The sequence below is a fragment of the Salvelinus fontinalis genome, chromosome 4, assembly GCF_029448725.1.
Source record: "Salvelinus fontinalis isolate EN_2023a chromosome 4, ASM2944872v1, whole genome shotgun sequence".
Classification (NCBI taxonomy): domain Eukaryota; kingdom Metazoa; phylum Chordata; class Actinopteri; order Salmoniformes; family Salmonidae; genus Salvelinus; species Salvelinus fontinalis.
Window position 1 is genome coordinate 17,597,200 of NC_074668.1, and position 23,609 is coordinate 17,620,808.

At 41.3% G+C, this 23,609-nt stretch overlaps 1 protein-coding gene across 1 annotated transcript; it reads right to left on the minus strand.

Annotated features, from left to right (window-relative positions):
* Window positions 1–13,507: 13,507 nt before the first annotated feature.
* LOC129852766 (forkhead box protein B2-like) lies at window positions 13,508–15,354 on the minus strand. Its single transcript, XM_055918427.1, has one exon. It carries the CDS (start codon window positions 14,813–14,815, stop codon window positions 13,874–13,876), a length of 942 nt encoding a protein of 313 aa, XP_055774402.1. The 5' UTR covers window positions 14,816–15,354; the 3' UTR covers window positions 13,508–13,873.
* Between the last annotated feature and the right edge of the window lie 8,255 nt (window positions 15,355–23,609).

Consider the following 23,609-nt stretch of genomic DNA (forward strand, 5'->3'; position numbering starts at 1 on the left):
CAATAGCCCGGAGAGAGAACATGCCTTGACACACACACACACGCACACACGCACGCACCCGCCCGCACGCACACACACACACACACACACACACACACACACACACACTCACACACACACACACACACACACACACTACGCGCCAGGGTCTTTGTCTGTGCGATTAGTTCCCCTTCTTTGCCTAATTAAAGACAACATTAATTAAGTGATTGGGAGGAACAACATGCCCGTGTCCCCTCACGCTCCGAGTGAGATGATGAATATGCAGAGGGAGTCGGGGCCCCCACGATCTCAGGGGTCAGGTGACTTTTTGTGGGAGTTAAGATATATTTTATTGTGCCAATAAAAACCCAAGTGCTTCCTCTAATGGAGAGATAAATGATCAGGGAGTCAGTGGAGGACCTTTCCTTTCACCACTGCCACAGCCGCAATTAACACTAAGGAGAGAGAGAGAGAGAGAGAGAGAGAACAGTGTGTAGTAGCTAGAACCTGGGTCCATATTCATAAAGCTTCTAACAGTAGGAGGGTTGATCTAAGACCAGGTCCCCGCTGTCGATTGATTATATTCTTAAAGACAAAACTGATCCTAGAACAGCACTCCTACTCTGAGACACTTTATGATTACGGGCCCTGTGTTATAGGAAGTGTACCTACAGTGTAATGTGAAAGCAAGCACCCTAATGTCTATGTCAATGTCAAACTGTTGGTTGCAGAAGACAGATTGTCATCCTTGTGATTAAGAAATCTACACCTACCTGTAATGTGAGATCCTGTCTCTCTTGAGTACCTATATCTTCTAACACACATTCACTCATACTTTACATACGAACATACACACGCACGCACACACACACACACACACACCCTCAGGGATCATGTGATTGATGAGAGCTTCGGGAATTATACCTGCTCAAGTTATGCCATACTTATCCATTGTGGTTTATCTAAGAGTTCAAACCCAGGTCTCACGGCCCTTTACTGCCCTACAGTACTGACACATGCAGATTCTTCCTTCTTTCTCTTTCCCTTTGTGCGTCTCTCTCCCAAACCCATACTACACACAGAGACATGTTCCTATGCACATCACACATTCATATCGCACAGGCACACATTACATACTATATAAACAGAGGCATCATGCCCATAGGGGGCACAGGGGCATGTGTCCCCTTTAGATTTGTTCTGTTAATATACAGTGCCCTCCTTAATTATTGGGACAGTGAAGTATTTTTTCTTCTTTTGAAATTAACCAATGACTATGAGGTTAAAGTATTGACTGTCGGCTTTAATTTGAGGGTATTTTCATTCATATCGGGTGAACCGTTCAGACATTACAACACTTTTTGAACATAGTCCCAGTGCTTTAGGGGAGGAAAGGGACAAATTCATTGGGACAAATTTATACCAACACTTATATATGTATTAAAGTAGTCAAAAGTTAAGAATTTGGTCCCATATTCATAGCATTTTGGAGTCACTGTTATTGTAAATACGAATTCGAATCGAATATGTTTCTAAACACCTCTAAACATACAGCAAATGCTTCCAACAAATGTGTTGAGTCACAAGCTTGATGTAGTCAGTGTGTTCTGAATGTGGGACCAAATACTTCCACTTTTTAGTACTTTAATACACATATAAGCAGGGATGGAAAAAGTACCCAATTTTCATACTCAAGTAAAAGTGAAAGTCACCCAGTAAAATACTATTTGAGTAAAAGTCTAAAAGTATTTGTTTTTAAATATACTTAAGGATCAAAAGTAAAAGTTTAACCTGTTTGGGCTGCAGGGACAGTATTGAGTAGCCGGATAAAAGGTGCCCATTTCAAACGGCCTCGTACTCAATTCTTGCTCGTACAATATGCATATTATTATTACTATTGGATAGAAAACACTCTCTAGTTTCTAAAACCGTTTGAATTATATCTGTGAGTAAAACAGAACTCCTTTTGCAGCAAACTTCCTGACAGGAAGTGGAAAATCTGAAATCGATGCTCTCTTCTAGGGCCTGCCTATTAAAGTGCTTGAAATGTATTAGTTTAGATGCACTTCATACGTCTTCCACTAGATGTCGACAGGCAATGAGAGAAGAAATGGAGTGTGTAACTTGATCTGGGCTCGAATAAATGCTCTTTGTATGACGTGCCACCAGTTTCCTGTTTTCTGGAGAGCGCGTGAAGGGACCTGGTTTTGCCTTCTGATAAGCTGTCGTTATGGACGACTAATATCTCCGGCTTTGATTTTATTTGATACATGTGACAATATCATCGTAAAGTATGTTTTTTCAATATAGTTTAATCAGATTATTGAAAAAAAATCTGGAGTTTTGCCGTGTTCTGTTCTCTGAGTTTGTTGACGATGGAGAGATTCGCGCCACTTGGCAAGTGTGCTTGCTAAATCGAGAGGGAAAAAGGCCGTTCTAAAATCAAACAACGATTGTTCTGGACAAAGGACCCCTTGTACAACATTCTGATGGAAGATCAGTAAAAGTAGGACCCATTTTATGATGTTATTTCATATATCTGTCGTACATGTGAACTAGTCGTTTGCGGCCAGGTTTTGGGTACTCTCTCGCCATAACGTAAACTGCATATCGTAATGAAGTTATTTTTAGAATTCTAACACGGCGATTGCATTAAGAACTAGTGTATCTATCATTTCCTATGCAACATGTATTTTTTAGTTATGTTTATGAATAGTTATTTGGTCAGAATATGTGTGTCAGAAAAAGTGTCAGAAAAATATCCGGACGTTGTGGGAAAAAGATGCTACGTTAGCACAATGTATAACCACTGATTTCAGCTTTAAATATGCACATTTTTGAACAAAACATAAGTGTATGTATAACCTGATGTTATAGGACTGTCATCTGATGAAGCTTATCAAGATTAGTCAAAAATTATATATCTTTTGCTGGTTTGTTACGATCGCTAACTTTTGCTACTGGGGAATGGCTTGTGTTTCTGGCTATTGTGGTAAGCTAATATAACGCTATATTGGGTTTTCGCTGTAAAACACTTAAGAAATCGGAAATATTGCCTGGATTCACAAGATGCTTGTCTTTCATTTGCTGTACACTATGTATTTTTCAGAAATGTTTTATGATGAGTATTTAGGTATTTGACGTTGGTGTCTGTAATTATTCTGGCTGCTTTCGGTGCAATTTCTGATTGTAGCTGCAATGTAAACTATGATTTATACCTGAAATATGCAAATTTTTCGAACAAAACGTAGATTTATTGAATAACATGTTATAAGACTGTCATCTGATGAAGTTGTTTGTTGGTTAGTTTGGTTGGTTCTTGGTTAGTTAGGTTGGCTTTGTGCATGCTACCTGTGCTGTGAAAAATGTCTGTCCTTTTTTGTATTTGGTGGTGAGCTAACATAAATATACGTGCTGTTTTCGCTGTAAAACATTTTAGAAATCTGACATGTTGGCTGGATTCACAAGATGTGTACCTTTCATTTGCTGTATATATAATCTCCACCCGGCACAGCCAGAAGAGGAATGGCCACCCCTCATAGCCTGGTTCCTCTCTAGGTTTCTTCCTAGGTTTCGCCTTTCTAGGGAGTTTTTCCTAGCCACCGTGCTTCTACACCTGCATTGCTTGCTGTTTGGGGTTTTAGGCTGGGTTTCTGTACAGCACTTCGAGATATTAGCTGATGTACGAAGGGCTATATAAAATAAACTTGATTGATTGATTGATTGGACTTGTTAATGTGTGAAAGTTAAATATTTCTAAAAAATATATTTTGAATTTCGCGCCCTGCACTTGAAGTGGCTGTTGTCATGTTGTGCCCGGCTTCGGGCTTGTAGCCATAAGAAGTTAAATAATTTAAAATCCCTTATATAAAGCAAACCAGCAGGAATCATTTACTTGTTGTTTTTTCCGGATAGCCAGAGGCACGCGCCAACACTTACAAACGAAGCATTTGTGTTTAGTGTTTCCGCCAGATCAGAGGCAGTAGTGATGACCAGGGATGTTCTCTTCATAAGTGTGTGAATTAGACAATGGTCCTGTCCTGCTAAGCATTCAAAATGTTGCTCCCCTAAAATGGGTGGACTTTGTACAAAAGTGCTGTAATTTCTAAATTGTTAACCCAATATGGATGAAAATACCCTCACATTAAAGCTAACAGTCTGCACTTTAACCTCATAGTCATTGTTTAATTTAAAAAGAACAAATTCTTCACTGTCCCAATAATTACAGAGGGCATACAGTATAAAGTATGTGGACACCTGCTCGTCGAACATCTCATTCCTAAATCTTGGAAATTAATATGGAGTTGGTCCCCACTTTGCTACTATAACAGCATCCACTCTTCTGGTATGGCTTTCCACTAGATGTTGGAACATTGCTGCAGGGACTTGCTTCCATTCAGCCACAAGAGCATTAGTGAGGTCGGGCACTGATGTTGGGCGATTAGGCCTGTTTCGCAGTCGGCGTTCCAATTCATCCCAAATGTGTTCGATGGAGTTGAGGTCAGGGCTCTGTGCAAGCCAGTCAAGTTCTTCCACATTGATCTCGACCAACCATTTCTGTATGGACCTCACTTTGTGCACTGGGTTATTGTCATGCTGAAACAGGAAAGGGCCTTCCTCAAACTGTTGCCACAAAGTTGGAAGCACAGAATCGTCTAGAATGTCATTGTATGCTGTAGTGTTAAGATTTCCCTTCACTGAAACTAAGGGGCCTTGCCCGAACCATGAAAAACAGCCCCAGACCATTATTCCTCCTCCACCAAACTTTACAGTTGGCACTATGCATTGGGGCAGGTAGCTTTCTCCACTGGCATCAGCCAAACTCAGATTTGTCCTTCGGACTGCCAGATGGTGAAGCGTGATTCATAACTCCAGAGAACGCGTTTCCACTGCTCCAGACTCCAATGGCGGCGAGCTTTGCACCACTCCAGCTGATGCTTGGCATTGCACATGGTGATCTTAGGCTTGTGTACGGCTGCTTGGAAACAATGAAGCTCCCAACAAACAGTTCTTGTGCTGATGTTCTGTGAAATTGTGTGGCCTACCACTTTGTGGCTGAGCCGTTGTTGCTCCTAGATGTTTCCACTTCATAATAACAGCTCTTACGGTTGACCGGGGCAGCTCTAGCAAAGCAGAAAGTTGAGAAACTAACTTGTTGGAAAGTTGGCATCCAATGACTGTGGCACATGGAAAGTCACTGAGCTCTTAAGTAAGGCTATTCTACTTCCAATGTTTGTCTATGAAGATTGCATGGCTGTGTGCTCAATTTTATACTCCTGTCAGCAAGGGTGTGGCTGAAATAGCCGAATCCACTAATTTGAACGGGTGTCCACATATTTTGTATTTATACAGTATGTACAGTTGAAGTCAGAAGTTTACATACACCTTAGGCAAATACATTTAAACTTAGTTTTTCAAAATTAAAGACATTTAATCCTTGTAAAAAATCCATGTCTTAGGTCAGTTAGGATCACCACTTTATTTTAAGAATGTGAAATGTCAGAATAATAGTAGAGAAAATGATTTATTTCAGCTTTTATTTCTTTCATCACATTCCCAGCGGGTCAGAAATTTACATACACTCAATAAGTATTTGGTAGCATTGCCTTTAAAATTATTTAACTTGGGTCAAACGTTTCAGGTATCCTTCCACAAGCTTCCCACAATAAGTTGGGGGAATTTTTGCCCATTCCTCCTGACAGAGCTGGTGTAACTGAGTCAGGTTTGTAGGCCTCCTTGCTCGCACAGGCTTTTTCAGTTCTGCCCACACATTTTCTATAGGATTGAGGACAGGGCTTTGTGATGGCCACTCCAATACCTTGACTTTGTTGTCTTCAAGACATTTTGCCACAACTTTGTAAGTATGCTTGGGGTCATTGTCCATTTGGAAGACCCATTTGCAACCAAGCTTTAACTTCCTGACTGATGTCTGAGATGTTGCTTCAATATATCCACATACTTTTCTTCCCTCATGATGCCATCTATTTTGTGAAGTGCACCAGTCCCTCCTGCAGAAAAGCAGCCCCAAAACACGATGCTGCCACCCCTGTGCTTCACGTTTGGAATGGTGTTCTTCAACTTGCAAGTCTCCCCCTTTTTCCTCCAAACATAACGATGGTCATTATAGCCAAACAGTTCTATTTTTGTTTCATCAGACCAGAGGACATTTGCCCAAAAGGTACGATCTTCGTCCCCATGTGCAGTTGCAACCCGTAGTCTTGCTTTTTTATGGAGCGCTTGGAGCAGTGGCTTCTTCCTTGCCGAGCCGCCATTCAGGTTATGTCAATATAGGACTCGTTTAACTGTGGATATATATACTTTTGTACCTGTTTCCTCGAGCATCTTCACAAGGTCCTTTGCTGCTGGTATTGATTTTTTCACTTTTCGCACCAAAGTACGTTCATCTCTAGGAGACAGAACGCGTCTCCTTCCTCAGCGGTATGACGGCTGCGTGGTCCCGTACTATTGTTTGTACAGATGAACGTGGTACCTTCAGGCATTTGGAAATTGCTCCCAAGGATGAACCAGACTTGTGGAGGTCTACAATTTTTTTTTCTGGGGTCTTGGCTGATTTCTTTTGATTTTCCCATGATGTCAAGAGGCATTGAGTTTGAAGGCAGGCCTTGAAATACATCCACAGGTACACCTTCAATTGACTCAAATGATGTCAATTAGCCTATCAGAAGCTTCTAATGCCATGACATAATTTTCTGGAATTTTCCAAGCTGTTTAAAGGCACAATCAACTCAGTGTGTGTACACTCCTGACCCACTGGAATTGGAATACAGTGAATTATAAGTGAAATAATCTGTCTGTTAACAATTGTTGGAAAAATAACTTGTGTCATGCACAAAGAAGATGTCCTAACCGACTTGCCAAAAGTATAGTTTGTTAAGAAGAAATTTGTGGAGTGGTTGAAAAACAAGTTTTAAGGACTCCAACCTAAGTGTAAGTAAACTTCCGACTTCAACTGTATATACAGTACCAATCAAAAGTTTGGACACCAAAAAAGTCTTATACAAATCTAAATATATTTTAGATTCTTCAAAGTAGACACCCTTTGCCTTGATGACAGCTTTTCACACTCTTGGTATTCTCTCAACCAGCTTAACCTGGAATGCTTTCCCAACAGTCTTAAAGGAGTTCTCACATATACTAAGCACTTGTTGGCTACTTTTCCTTCACTCTGTGGTCCAACTCATCCCAAACCATCTCAATTGGTTTGAGGTCAGGTGATTGTTGAGGCCAGGACATCTGATAGAGCACTCCATCACTCTCCTTCTTGGTCAAATAGCCCTTACACAGCCTGGAGGTGTGTTGGGTCATTGTCCTGTTGAAAAACAAATGATAGTCCCACTAAGCACAAACCAGATGGGATGTGGTATCGCTGCAGAATGCTGTGGTAGCCATGCTGGTTAAGTTTGCCTTGAATTTTAAATAAATCACTGACAGTACCACCAACAAAGCACCCCCACACCATCACACCTCCTCCTCCATGCTACACTGTGGGAACCACACATGCGGAGATCATCCGTTCACATAATCTGCGTCTCACAAAGACACGGCAGTTGGAACCAAAAATCTCAATTTGGACTCATCAGACTAAAGGACAGATTTCCACCAGTCTAATGTCCATTACTCATGTTTCTTGGCCCAAGCAAGTCTCTTCTTCTTATGAGTGTCCTTTGGTAGTGGTTTCTTTGCAGCAATTTGACCATGAAGGCCTGATTTCATGTGGTCTCCTCTGAACAGTTGATGTTGAGATGTGTCTGTTACTTAAACTCTGTGAAGCATTTATTTGGGCTGCAATTTCTGAGGCTGGTAACTCTACTTAACTTATCCTCTGCAGCAGAGGTAACTCTGGGTCTTCCTTTCCTGTGGCGGTCCTTATGAGAGCCAGTTTCATCATAGCGCTAGATGGTTTTTGCAACTGCACTTGAAGAAACTTTCAAAGTTCTTGAAATGTTCCGGATTGACTGACCTTCATGTCTTAAAGTAATGATGGACTGCTTATTTGCTTATTTGAGCTGTTCTTGCCATAATATGGACTTGGTCTTTTACCAAATAGGGTTATCTTCTGTATACCACCCCTACCTTTATCACAACACAACTGATTGGCTCAAACGCATTAAGAAGGAAAGAACTTCCACAAATGAACTTTTAACAAGCCACATCTGTTCATTGAAATGCATTCTAGCTGAGTACTTCATGAAGCTGGTTGAGAGAATGCCGAGAGTGTGCACAGCTGCCATCAAGGCAATGGGTGGCTACTTTGAAGAATCTCAAATATAAAATATATTTTGATTTGTTTAACACTTTTTTGGTTACTATATGATTCCATGTATTATTTCATAGTTTTGATGTCATCACTATTATTCTACAATGTAGAAAATAGTAAAAAAATATATTTAAACAACCTGGAATAAGTAGGTGTATCCAAACTTTTGACTGGTACTGTATATTATTATTATTATTATTCTCTGTAATCCTACTACTAGCCACCTGGCAAGTTGGCTTTAGCTAGCCCAGATAGGTTCCCAATCTCCCAATCTCATAACTATCTTCCAAGAAGCTGGCTTGTCTAACTATCTCTGCTGGCATGCCAGCAGGCAAGGTTTGGTACACATTAGATAATAAACAACCATCAAATTTACTGAATAAGACTCACATTCATTTCAATCTTTTACCAAGATTTTTGCAGGGATGCAGAGAAGCTTATCTAGTTTCTTAAAAAAAATATCCACCAGGGCCTCCCGAGTGGTGCAGCGGTCTAAGGCACTGCATCACAGTGCTAGAGGCGTCACTACAGACCTGGGTTCGGTCCCAGGCTGTATTACAACCGGCCGTGATAGGAAGTACCATAGGGCGGCGCACAATTGGCACAGCGTCATCTGGGTTAGGGGAGGGTTTGGCCAGGGGTGCTTTACTTGGCTCATCACACTCTGATGACTCCTTGTGGCAGGCCGGGTGCCTGCCGGCTGACCTTGGTCATCAGTTGAATGGTATTTCCTCCAATACATTGGTGCTGGTGGGAGTTAAGAAGCTTGGCGGGTCATGTTTCGGAGGATGCATTACTCGACCTTTGCCTCCCGAGCGTGTTGGGGAGTTGCAGCGATGAGACAAGATGGGGTAAACATATATAAAGGGGGTAAACATATATAAATAAATAACCACCAGTCAGAGGGATACACAGATATGGAGTAAAATATACTTATTTTTTTACATAGAATTAAGCAGAATGATCATGGATCTCGATTGCAGGAAAAAGCCATCCTCACCTAATTTGTGCCCCCTCAGATTTTTGGGGTGCATGACGCCCCTGTATATAAACATCTAAAACCGACATCATAGAAATATACATACTGATTCTTCTCTCTGTTTCTCTCTTTCCTCCTTCCCCGCAGGCCTGGTAACTCCATATATGTGGCCTTAGGTAGGGAGAGTCCTGTTGCCTCTACTCTCTTACTGGACAAAGGGGCTGTGGTTCAGTCGGACGGTCAGACATCCAACTATAGATCCTTAACATCCCCTGAGGTGGGTAATGACATGGGGATGGGAAGGTAAATAGCTGGAACAGTGTACCTGCTCAATCAGGTCATGGTCATATTCATTAGGGCACACCGTAGCAAAAGGTTTTGTAACGGATAACAAAAATGAGCACAGATTGTCCCTCACGTTTTCAGGCAGTTTTTTTTCTGTTTTCTGTTTTGTCTAATGTATACAACCCATGTGTGAAAGTCTAGTAGGCAGCAGCAGATTTAAATGTAACTGTTCAAACTATAATCGTTCATACAGAGAAAATAAAAATATTGACTTTGTCCTTTCAGTATTTTTTGAGTACTTTACCCTCTGTTTCTATTGTTGAGGCCATAAATAAGAATATGAGCGCTAATCCCCTCCCCCCTTAACCTCCTCAAAAGGTTGGAACGTTTCTGGGACCTCTTCTCCGACTGGACTGTGTCTCCATGTGAGAAAGTGAGAGATGAAAGAGGAGAAAAGATTGAAAGAGGAGAGAGTTTTGGACAGAAGCCAACAAGAATGCCCCCTAACCTCTTTTTGCAATCCATAATAAAGAGTAATAATGTCTAATCAGGTAAAATAATGTGAACCATTAAAGCAGACAGCAGAATGGAGATTGGATGAGCTGCGTCAGAGGAACTTGTTCAACGGAGATTGCTTACTTCAGCCAGGAGGGCAGCTAGACCCTCTGAGCACTGAATCACCCTCAATCATAGAGAGTGAGAGAGAACTTAAAAGAGAAAGGGATTGAGAGCAAGAGGAAAGAGGGGTGGACGTAACGGAGAGGGGGAATGAAAGGGTTGGAGAAAGAGAAGAGGTGGGGCAAAGAGTGAGAGACAATGAATAGAGAGAGTTATTGTAATCTGTGGTTCTCTCTAGGTGACCTGCCATTTATAGGGCTAGCGCTGACAGCTTCTCTCTGTCTCCTGGGCAGATGGTTAATGCTGCCTAGGTGAGCTGTTCATTGGTCAGGCTTGGCTGGCTCCACGGGCAGCAGACACGTGCCAACTATCCCCACCGTCAAGAGGCTGGTGTGGTACAGACGGTGAGGCGGCCATTACCGAGTGGTAGCAGCTGTGGTCCATACACCCAGCGCCCGCTAGCAGTGAATCACGTATGTTAGCATGATGAGGCTAACTCTTTCAGGCAGTCTGTAAGGCTGGCTTTGAAGACAGCTGTGTACAGATGTAAGCTATTGGAGTGCATAGTACTACTACTACCTGGTCAACAAAAGAGTAGCCTCCTTGTGTGTGGTCGTACTTCTACGGCCTCTGGCAAGAGATGTGTGGCCCTTTATGGCACAGGTGGTAGTGTGCTAGCCCTCAGGCTTGCAGGAGTCTGTCAGGAGTGACATGTATAGTAAGTAGCACGTCAGCATACTGTAGGTGACATAATTACAGTGGTTAAATGTCAGCATTTTGATATATTCTAATGTTGTGGATCGAGTGTGTAAAGTTTCTCAGTTGCACAGTGGAGTTGCTCTTTCAAGGTCCTGAGATGTATCTCTGAGCTCACACTTCTTCTGGCACTGAAGATTCTAGTTGAAAAAGAAACCTCTTAAGAATATTATAATTTCATTAGTGCTGCTACATAGTGAAGCCCTTGTGCCCTTGTGTGGGGTCTCGTTCTCTACTGTCCTGTCTTCTAAAGCGACGAGTTTGTGCAGAGAGGGATAAAAAATGCACTGCTGCAGTCCAAGGGTCTTTGTGCATGCTTGAGAATGACTACATTGCAGTTGGCGAACGCAGACTAACTGATGATCTACAAATCACCTCACATCCTAAATGACGGCTCATTGTGGTTTTTTGGTAGTCTGCAATCCCCACCTGCAATATAGTCAATCTCAAACACACCCCTTTTCTCTATAGTTTAGCCTGTGTGGATGAGTAGACCTGTTCGTTTATGTCTGCACTGATGGTTTAACTTGACTATAGATGACTGCAGCAGTGGCACAGAGATATCTCATTGTTCACCCTGAATGCTACTGGATTAAATAATGAATCTATCAATGCAATTATATGTTTTTATCAATAAACTCAATTTCTCTCATGCAATGTTACCCATTATACTAAAATTTACAATCCGTTTCAGAGAATATCATATCTATGCTCTGCTTAATATGTGTGTGTGTGTGTGTGTGTGTGTGTGTGTGTGTGTGTGTGTGTGTGTGTGTGTGTGTGTGTGTGTGTGTGTGTGTGTGTGTGTGTGTGTGTGTGTGTGTGTGTGTGTGTGTGTGTGTGTGTGTGTGTGTGTGTGTGTGTGTGTGGATGAATGAGAGCATTAATGAATTAAGCTGCTCATTATGATGGTCTGTTCTTGTTGGTCATTAAAAAAACGCATGTAGAATTTGTCACCCTGGCCCGATGGAGTCTGGGTAATTATGGTTAATGTCTCATCTCCTATTCAAGACTGGAGCATCATGCTTGGGAGGGTCGCGCAGCAACGACCCCCTGACCTCATATTTTATTCATCTTAACAGTCATATTATTCATGATTAACAGATTTTCACAGAACAAAAGTTAGATTCATATTCATGTCATACAATTTAGTTCATGCTAACAGTTTTTATAAGATATAATAAAGTTTTTGCCTTGTGCAAACAAAATGTCATAATCTCACTTTCAGCCCTATTCAGATTCATACCTCTGTGTCTTTTGTCTCTTGAATTTGATATGACTTGAGAGAGAAAGAGAGATGAATTCTAAAAAATACAATTTGAAAGAAAAGAGTGTGTGTGCATGTGTGTGTGTTTGTGTGACAGAGACCTCGTTAATAATGACACAGACCAATTTCAATCCTAGCTCCCACGTCTTTCCTCCACTTGTGCATCTCAATTATTTGTTCAGAGGCTGGTGTGACAATGGCATGGGTTATGGTTGCCTTTGGCATGCTAAACAGGAAGACAGCCTGAAAGTAAGTCACTGTCAGTGGGCAGTACCAAGCCCTTTGTTTTCTGGAGGGGACCTGCTCCCTGGACTTCAAAGGTGGGATTATGTTGAAAAGAGAAAAACAAAAGAAAACTTCATCTAATGCCCGCTTTTGAAGTTATGGAGATATATAATACCCCCCACCCCCTATCCATCTTTTGTGGCACACACACACTCATAGGCACACATGCACACACACATGCACACAGACACACACAGTGCTACCTCTTGAGTTCTTGCAAAAACTGAATTTGATTGACAGATTGAATAACCAATTCATTTGATAATTAACGTTTAGAGCTTCCAATTATAGGCCTATATGCTACATGTTACAACAATATTCGGAAAATGATATTTGATGTTAGCATAGTCTAACAGCCTGTTTCAATATAATTCAATATGTGGGACGTTGGCTTGTATACAAAAACTGTGAAATCACTTGTTAATAAACGGTTTCATTTGGGTAAGGTTCCGCGCGAGTCAGAACGTTTTTTTGGCGCTTTATTGCCCTCGCCCATGTGTGTGATTATGTGTAGATGATTCAAACCTAACAATAACTATAAAAGGCATAAACTACTCTTCAGCTTCGTGACGAGCTCTGTGAATATCACGATACCCCTCAAAGCAAACATTTGCCTTCTTGTTTGTATTACAACATTTTCAAGAGCGTGAATGAGTTTGAATAAGCTTGAATGTAACCCCATAAATTGAAACCTGAAATATCGTGTGTAGGCCTATAGGCCTAATAAGGTGCAAAATAGTTGAACTTGTTCTCATGACTTTCGCACGAGGTGTCACACACTAAATGAAAACTAGCAAACAACATCAGAAAAAAACGTCTCGATAATTCAAACAAATCATTCCAATAAAAACTTAACACAATAACTCATGACAGATTATGTATTTCGTTTAAAGTTCTTTATAAAACTCTTAAGATAAATAATGTTATTTTACAGTTATAACATTTATCTTACGTGCTAATAACAACAGTCCATATACATTGTGTTATTATTAAACTACACATTAGATTCAATTAAATCTAATGAACAAAAACTTTAAAACAATTTACATTATCCACTCAAACATGTAAAAACTGAGGCAGCAAGTTTTGATCTTCCTTTATTTAATTTTTATTTAATTAATTATGATTATTAAATCAAAACTCTCTTTGGGTCAATTCCTGATTGTATTTCAGTGCCACTTTTAATGTGGCAAATGCCTTCACAATGTGCTAATGGTTTAAGAACAAATTATGCTGAAATGCGTGGTAGCCAACTCATCACTGAATGATAGGACTACTGTCTGAATTCCTTCACAGGTCACCATACCTGCTCAACTTTTAGACAACTATAGGCTAAATGATTAATATTTTAGATACTGCTCTTGCCCCTTATGTTGTTTGTTCCCTCATCGATACAGAATCGAGTTTTTGACGTTTTGTCAGGTTAAGGCAGCAGGAGAGCCGGGTGTATCGGATTGCCCATGCCCTCCAAAGGATGGGAACCATTCTTCTCCAGCAAGGATGAAGGGGAGCAGAGATGCGATGGGCCGGGCGGAAGGCCCGAAAGACCGGGCATCGGACCCACAGAAGGGGTCGGTTTGATGGGCACGGGCATGGTGGGTAGCGTCTGTCCGCTCGCGTGATGGTAGAGGTCCTTCATGGACACGCCAAAAGGAGCGTACTCTGAGGAGACTGGTATGGGCATGGCGCTCATGGAATCTGACAGCATGCCGACGTGCGGCCACATTGAGTTGACCACACTGCTGAGCTGCGCGGGCACAGGGTAGCCCAGGTGCTGCATTACCGAAGTGATGGGCAGCCCGCTCGTCATCACGCCCTTGTAGTCCCGACCTATGATGTTCTCAATGGCGAACGGGTGCTTGAAGCCGCCGGACTGTCCGCAGTTGATGCTACCGTAGCTCTGGAAGTGGGGGAGCCTTCCCACTGCCGCGGCGGGCCCTTGGTGCTCATGATGTCCTCCACTCAGCTTTCCCTGGTGGTGGAAATAGTGCATCATCGGGGAGCTCTTGCAGGCCATGTGCTCAGCGCGCAGCAGTTTGAAGCGCTTCCTCCTGCGTAGAAAGCTGCCGTTTTCGAACATGTCCCCACAGTCTGGGTGCAGGGCCCAAAAGCTGCCTTTCCCCGGCTGGTCGGGCCGCCGGGGGATTTTGATGAAGCAGTCGTTAAAGGACAAGTTGTGTCGCAGAGAGTTCTGCCACCGCTGTGTGTTCTCCCGGTAGTAAGGGAATCGGTCCATGATGAACTTGTAGATGTCGCTCAGTGGGAGCATCTTCTCGGTGGAGTTCTGGATAGCCATGGCTGTCAGAGAGATATAAGAGTAAGGCGGCTTCTGGTCGCTGTACGAGTTCTTCCCCGGACGAGGCATGCTTTTGGTTACTTATTTATGATGTATCAATAGCATAAGCTGTATATTGTTTGTTGAGGGCGCCTGAATATTGTTGCTAGTCTTTGGTCAGTATGAGTGACTTTGCGCGAGTCAGAGTTTTCCAAAGTTTGGAGACTCCAAAATCATTGATCTCCTGGCATGTTGTTCTTCTTTTAGTGGTGTACATGGAAGATCCTAGGTGAGTCAGTCAGGCAAACACAGACACAGACTCTGGTCATGTTCTCTCCAGAGGAATTACCCAAAGATGCGGATCACAAAAAGCACCAAAAGGTTTCCTTGAAGAATCGTGTTTTTTTTCTTCCACAGGCGCACACTAACTTAGCCTACACGTTCATCTCGCGCGTAAAAGTACAACACATCAAATACAGTCCGTCTCTTGCGCAGTCTCTGCGACAGTACAGGGCAAGGGGTTGGTGATGCTCCTCGCTTCGGGCCTAGTGCTCTTCGTGTGCGCTCTTCTGGCCACCCCGCGCCGTTTTTGTAAGGCTGGAGCGGCGCAGAGACCCCTGCAGGTCTCGCTCTATTATCACATGGCATTCAGGCACTTACGGACCCGTCGCGGGGGAAGGGGAGGGATGGATGGTGAGGATTACAGGAAAGGGGAAGGGAGAATCTAAACACATCCGTGCGCCCTTAGCCGGTGCCAATCAGGAAACTCACGCGCTCCGAGAGGAAAAAGGGTGGACATAATAGTATTAGTGATGGGGCAAATAAAATCCCATAAGAGTAGCCTATAATCTAATAATACTAATGTTAATATTATGATTACTATAAAGAGATTATTAAAAGATTATTAAAAAACAGACCAAAATGTTCTTACACTTTTTAAAATTGTGGAATAGCCCTACAGCCTACGTCTTTATTATAATAAGTTGAAATGTAATTTATCTTTCACCAATTTTGTACATTTTAGTCCCCGATAGGCCTAATTGTAAATCATTCATGAAAATTAACAACTTGTCTCTGTGCTTTATGTTAGTTAATAAGATCAACTTGAAACACTGTGGCTTTTTAACTAGGCTACTACAGATCCCTGAATTATTAAAGTTGCGTTTTTTATAATTCATTATAGGCTTTATCTTTATTTTCTATCTTAGTTTTCTCTTTGTTTATGTGAAGAAATATGACCGATTCCAAGCTAGTCCTAGCTACACTGAGTGTACAAAACATTAGGAACACCTTCCTGATATTGAGTTGCACCCCCTTTGCCTTCAGAACAGCCTCAATTCGTCCGGGCATGGACTCTACAAGGTGTCGAAAGCGTTCCACAGGGATGCTGAACCATGTTGACCAACGCTTTCCACACTTGTGTCAAGTTGGCTGGATGACCTTTCGGTGTTAGACCATTCTTGATGCAGACGGGAAACTGTTGAGGGTGAAAAACCCAACAACGTTGCAGTTCTTGACACACTCAAACCGGTGCGCGTGGCACATACTACCATACCCCATTCAAAGGCACTTAAATATTTTGTCTTGCCCATTCACTCTCTGAATGGCACACATACACAATGCATGTCTCAATGTTCTCAAGGTTTAAAAATCATTATTTAACCTGTCTGTTCCCCGGGCGCCGAAGACGTGGATCTCGATTAAGGCAGCCCTCCGCACCTCTCTGATTCAGTGGGGTTGGGTTACACATTTCAGTTGAATGCATTCAGTTGTACAACTAACTAGGTATCCCCATTTCCCTTTCCTCCCCTTCATCTACACTGATTGAAGTGGATTTAACAAGTGACATCAGTAAGGGATCATAGTTCCTTATGTTTTGTACACCAAGTGTATTTTATGCACAGTAATTTTGATGCTTCAAAATTAAACTTTATGCAACCTGTTTAACTTTATGCACGCTGTTCAGAAGGATAACTCATACAGTGCCTTCAGAAAGTATTCATACTTTCACATTTTGTTGTGTTACAGCCTGAATTCAAAATGGATTACATAGATTGTTTTTATCTCACCCAACTACACATAATGACAAATGACAAAGTGAAAACATATTTTCAGACATTTTAGCTAAATTATTGAAAATTAAATACAGTATCTCGATTTACATAAGTATTCACACCCCTGAGTCAATACATGTTAGGATCACCTTTGACAACGATTACAGCTGTGAGTCTTTCTGGGTAAGTCTCTAAGAGCTTTGCACACCTGGATTGTACAATATTTGCACATTATTATTTTAAAAATTCTTGAAGCTCTGTCAAGTTGGTTGTTGATCATTGCTAGACAGCCATTTTCAAGTTTTGCCATAGATTTTCAAGCCAATTTAAGTCAAAACTTTAACTAGGCCACTCAGGAACATTCAAAATTGTCTTGGTAAGCAACTCCAGTGTACATTTGGCCTTATCTTTTAGGTTATTGTCCTGCTGAAAGGTGAACTTGTCTCCCAGTGTCTGTTGGAAAGCAGACTGAACCAGGTTTTCCTCTAGCATTTTACCTGTGCCATTTCTTTTTATCCTAAAAAACTCCATAGTCCTTGATGATGACAAGCATACCCATAACATGAGCAGCTGCGGCCCCCATCAAAGTTGTCCATAACTTATGTAGGCTATGAACACACACACACGTTGATTAATTGCTGAGAGGTGATTTGTTGCAACCAACCTGCCATCTCACGCACGTACGCACGCACGCACATACACGCACACACACACACACAATCATGTTGTTGGAGATTAATTGCGGTGAGGAGACTCGTTGCAGCCAACCTGCTGTCTGTTTGTTTAAACACCCTCTCGTGTATCCTACAAGGATGTAAACAAACTTGCTCCCATCTCTGAGTTAATTAACAGAATAACAAAAGCTGTTCCTGCTTTTGCATTGCCAGGTGTAATGTCTCGGCCCTTGATGGCGCCCACAAAGACATTACAATACCCATTGGGCACAGACGTCAGTTCAACGCAGTGGCGTGTATTCATGGATGCGAAGGAAAGCCAGTCTTCTCAAAAAAATTAACAATAAAAAAACATAAAACAAGTGTTCTTTCGTCTCTCTCTGCTTCAGAATGTTCCTTCAATTCGCAAGAGGCTGAATGTATCTCACAGGAGAAAGCTTCAGAGCGAGTGAAACAGCGCCCCTCTATCTCTCTATGGTCCAAACGAGAATTACATTGTTGCCGCCTGTAGCATTGAATGCAAGAGAAGCCAGCAACCATCTGGCCTCCATTGACAAAAAAAGTATTAAAACATTTGCCAATTAGAGTTGAGCTAAACTAAATGGTCCTGGTGCACCAAAAAACAGTTTCAAGGGAAGCCAGCTTCGATTTGCCGTCACTCCTATCAAATCCCATTGAGAGCATATGTCTTTAACAGAAAAACTTGAATTGTTGAATCTCGTTGTGTTGTTGTCCTCTAGTGGCTAGCTAGCCAGCTAGCTAAAATTGTCCCTTTCCTAAATTAGTCATGGATGGAGATAGGGATTTGGACTTGTGGTTTTACTTAATTCTCCGTACTGGACAATGATTATAATAACGATTCTGATCCAACCATTAATTCATATACTGTTGTGCCCCTGGCCGGAGAGGATGGCAGTTCAATATGTAGCTAGATGTGGAAGGCTACTGTTAACTAGCTAACGTTGCCCATGAATGGAAGTTAGGCTAGCGAGCAATCATTTTAGCCAGGTAGCCTAGGACAACAACAAGCATGTACTGTATGATAGAGTGATAGACCGCTTCATCAACATGAAAGAGAGGAGGATGGCATTGGCGTTTTTCTACAAGTTTCTACTTGCACGAACACACACAAACACACACAAACACACACACAGAAATCAGAATCATGGACAGGCACATCATATTTAGCTTACTTTGATTGACTTTGATTGGTTGTCACCGTATTAGACTAAGCAGAGGAAATTTGATGATGTTGAAATATTGAAGTTGAAATGGTGCTGGAATAGTGGAGGCAGTTCCTGTTTTCTTTGCGACTTGCAGTAACTCTCTGTGGTTCTAAATCAATAGTTGTTTAGTGGCCCGAAAATGTCGGAAACATTAACGTGCTTGACCATGCTGTACATCATGTCTGTTACTGTACATGGAATATGCTTTGTGGACTTCACTGGACAGAGGTTGCTATCCGGTTTTGTGATAAAACAAAGATGTGGCTGAATTTATTCTGCTACTGTCTTTTTATTGTCTCGGCCTTTAGGCCTATATATCATGGTCGCATGATATATAGAGCCAACAACGCAATTATCACAACACACAGGTTGCAAATAGATTTTTTTGGGGGGGGGGGGGGCTTCCCCAGTGATTTTACCCATGCACCACTACTGGTTTAACGTCTAGTTTTGATTTACATTTGGTTGGGTTGTCAACTTAAGTGAATTCAACTTGACATCAACAAAAATGTAGGTTAAAAGTTGTGTGAAAAAGAGAGGAAATATTGATGACTTTGATTCAGCATCATCACATAGTTTTTTCGGTTGAAATGACATGAAAAAACGTTGATTCAACCAGGCTTGCCCAGTGAGTAATGAAGCCTTCCATGATTTAACTTCCATGGAGAGAGGTCAGCAAATTTAATTAAGCTGAGCTTGCTATATTAGATATGAATATTCAAACCGGTGTCAATTAATTAGCCAACAGATCTCTCCCATTATGTCCCCCCCAAAGTCCTTCAAGCACTAAAGGGTTACCGGTGCCAAAGGAGAGCATATTTTATACATATGAGTCTTTATATTAGCAGCTCTTTTTGTCGCTCGCTGACAAAGAGAGCACTTTTAAAACGAATTTAGGCTATAGGCTTCATGAAAAATGCATTGTTTTTCAGAGCATAAAAATGTGTTGGTGCCCTTTGAGGCCCACAGAGGCTAAACACTTGGGAAAGATAAATATTAAATCTGTTTTCACAAAGGGGGCCGTTTAGTAGACACCACGCTGATATGCATAACACAATTAATTAGGTACTGTAGTCTGCAGCATCCAACTCCTGGACAAATAACTAGGCTACTTGTAAAGCACACCTTCTGGGCATACTGAACATATGCTGGAATTATCCTTAATTGACTAATTACGTAAATTACTCATATATTTTTTTTTACATCACATCAATTATAAAAGATATATCAATTAATTTAGCATAAATTAAGGCTGCACACCGCTGTAGAACGAGGTATGGGGATGAAGGCGCAGGGAGGGGGCCCACACATGGTGGTGGGGGTTGCGGGAAAGGGGTCGTCTGTATGTTTCGAGAGTCTAATATTTATTTGTTTAGTTTAGGGCAGGATATTCTTCCTCTGTCTCCCATTTGAAAAGAGATGTGGAAAATGGCAATTATGATAATAATCTTTAAGGACCCCTCACAAAGTCATCATGGGCGCATCGCGGCATAGCGAGCCATTTAAATCAATTAGTATTGTTTCAACAGGAAAATGAGCCGGTTTGGGAGTGGTAAGGCTTACCGTTGGAGTAATGGGAAATTATTTAGTGGTGACGCTTAATGCTCCGTGATCGCTCTATTTCCCCATAAAACAGCGGGTGGGTGGTGATGGCGTTTCCATGTTGTCGTTAAAAGTTCTTGGAAACTCAGTCAAGTTCTGGCGAATTTATAGGCCTCACGAGTCGTGACAGAAAAGTGGCTTTTTGGTTGGAAAGATTACACAAATCTGGTCTTCATTTAGTAATTTGAGTAATGCCGGCCTATACACAATGTGTCTGATCCATGTCGACTAAGTGAATTACACTCGCATCAGAGACATTTGTTTTTCAGAGAAAATACAATAAGGAAGATCATTTGATTTGGCGCGAGTCGGTTGTGGTGTAGTGGTTAGTAGGTTACGCGAGCGAGGCAGTTGATGCTTTACCGGGCGACAGACGCTGGGCGGCAGTGGTAACCTCTCTTCATCAACTCCCTCTCTTTTTCCCTCCCCGCCTATTTCGACGACAATGTTCTGCACATGCCACACCATTGGTTATGTATGCAACCTGCCCTGGCCATGCAAGCCCCAGTTATTTGCTAAAATGTTACAGTTGTGGAGTTGACCAGCCTGGTTAGTCCAAATAACTGAAGAAGTCTATTTAAGTTAGAGGATAAGGTGGGGTAACTTGAGGTAAATTGATCTAATATTTAGTCATTTAGAAAAAGTTAGATATTTACAGTATAATCTAATTAAGTTAGATGTAACCTTTTAATATACATACCATTAAGGGAGACTAAATAATCCACTTGTTTAGAGATAAAAAACATTTATCCGTTTTTAATAAAGCAGTCAAATTTAAGGTGAGTGTGTTGGGGGCGACTGGCCCCTCCTCCAATGGGACTGTCCCCCTGGCAAGCCAATGCAAGTTCAATGGTACCTACACTGAACAAAATAGAAAAGCAACATGCAAAAATGTCAAAGATTTTACTGAGTTACAGTTCATATAAGGAAATCAGTCAATGGAAATAAATGCATTAGGCTTTAATCTATGGATTTCACATGACTGGGAATACAGATGCATCTGTATTCTGTTTTTACATTGACCCCCCCCTTTGTTTTTACACCGCTGCTACTGCTGTTTATTATCTATGCATAGTCACTTTACAAATGACCTCGACTGTACCCCCACACATTGACTCGGTACCGGTACCCCCTTTATAGAGCATTGTTATTGTTATCTACATTTATTGTGTTACATTTGGATTGATTTGATTTTTTTACTTTAGTTTATTTAGTAAATATTTTATTAACTCTATTTCTTGAACTGCATTGTTGGTTAAGGGCTTGAAAGTAAAGTCACCTGTTATATTTTGGGCATGTGACAAATATAATTTGATTTGAACATGCAACAATTTCAAAGATTTTACAGAGTTACAGTTGATAAAAGGAAATCAGTCAATTGAAATAAATTCATTAGGCCCTAATCTATGGATTTCACATAATTGTGAATATAGATACTGTAGGCATCTGTTGGTCACAGATACCTTAAAAATGTGTATTTGAATATTAAATTAAATTAAAATAAAATGTTATAAACAGTACACAGTTACAGTCACTCATCCTTCTAGATAACTTGAAACAGTCTAACCAGGTCTTGTGTCTTGAAGTTGCTGATAGCTATTGCTAGCCAACTTCTTTTGCCAATTAGCTTTAGCCAGGTGTGTGACCATGGCAAAGTTGGTTTGACATTGAATAGCCTAGCTCTGGGGCTAGGTTAGGGACCGTCAATAAATTACACAATGTAAATGGGACAACATTTTCATGTTGCATATATTTTAGCTATCTCATTAAATGCTTTCATATTTGTATATGAATTTCTACATTTTATAGTTGGTTTGAGGTTTTAAGTCATTGAAATTTGTCGCTATTGACATTTTCTTTACATTATCCCACGTACATTGTGTAATTTATTGATGGTCCTTAACTAGCCCCATAGTGATATGTCAAACCAAATTGACCATAGGCATTATGATCAGGTCCAACACGATCTCACATTCAATTCATTTGCGTAGGATTGAAATAAATAACTATAGGAAAACTGTTACTGTACTCTTCACCATCTTGACATACCATTTCTTCCTATTGTCTCGCAAATCTCTGTTTCGGATGAGACTAACTGACCAAATTATCCTATTTACGCTTTGTATGGTCAAATATGACACTAGAATATATGTTTCTGACTCATATTGATGCCACATAAGCCGTTTTCAAAACGAGAAGTTGCTTTTTAGGGGCAGTTACTCTCTAACCCTATTTGAGACGGACGCTGTTCACTGCACCGTGGTGCTGAATGCCAGATCTCGGAACCCCTCTTATGCGGCTGTCGATAGTACTGAAATCTAAAGTCGGATGTTCAACCACAATTTATGTGTGGTTTCAACAAAGTAGGCCGAGACTTCAGAAAATTGTTTTCATTTTGTTTTCAATCAAGGAAAAACAATATTCATTTTGACTAGCCTATATTAGCCTATTTTATTTTATAGTAAAATGATATAGAATTACATTTAGTTGAGGAACAAAACGAGATTATTACTAAGTGCTAGCAAGTCAGTTACAGTGATGACCATAATGACTAGGCCTCCTGTTTACAGAGGACCGGAGTGAGCTTGAAGAGTGGTGAGCGACAGGCTGCTAAGGTGTTTGTTGCTCCAATTTTACATAAGCTACCATGGTTTGATATTGTGAGAACTGTTTAAGGCCAAACGCAAGTCACCTGGCTGCAAAGTCACCCCTAAAAACGCAATGTTACCTGAGAGAGTCCCAAATCCAAATGGATAAATCTGATGGCACATGTATTTATCATGATGACCTCCATTTTAAATATTAAAGTTTCAGAACTGGCTTGTTACCCAGACTCTGTCTGTCCCTGTGTGTGTGTGTGTGTGTGTGTGTGTGTGTGTGTGTGTGTGTGTGTGTGTGTGTGTGTGTGTGTGTGTGTGTGTGTGTGTGTGTGTGTGTGTGTGTGTGTGTGTGTGTGTGTGTGTGTGTGTGTGTGTGTGTGTGTGAGTGAGACAGAGATCTTGCCTAACTTGTGTTACTTTGTTCTTATAACAACATGCTTTACGTTTTAATTCAATTGGGAGTTGGGTTTGATTTCTATTCAACACTAAAGTTATACTAATAAATAAATAATAAAATAAAAATGTTTTAATCTACATGGATACATTTTTGCCATTGGCGGGGATTCCCAAACGCTGGGTGCGCGTTGAATTCAGCGAGCCCCCCCCCCCCCCTTTTGCAAAGCTTCTCGTCACATCCACTCCAGAGTGGGCCAGCCCATAGAGATAGATAGAGGACTCATCTTTGACTGTGCCATTATAGCGTCTCTGACAGCATGGGCAGCGGCATT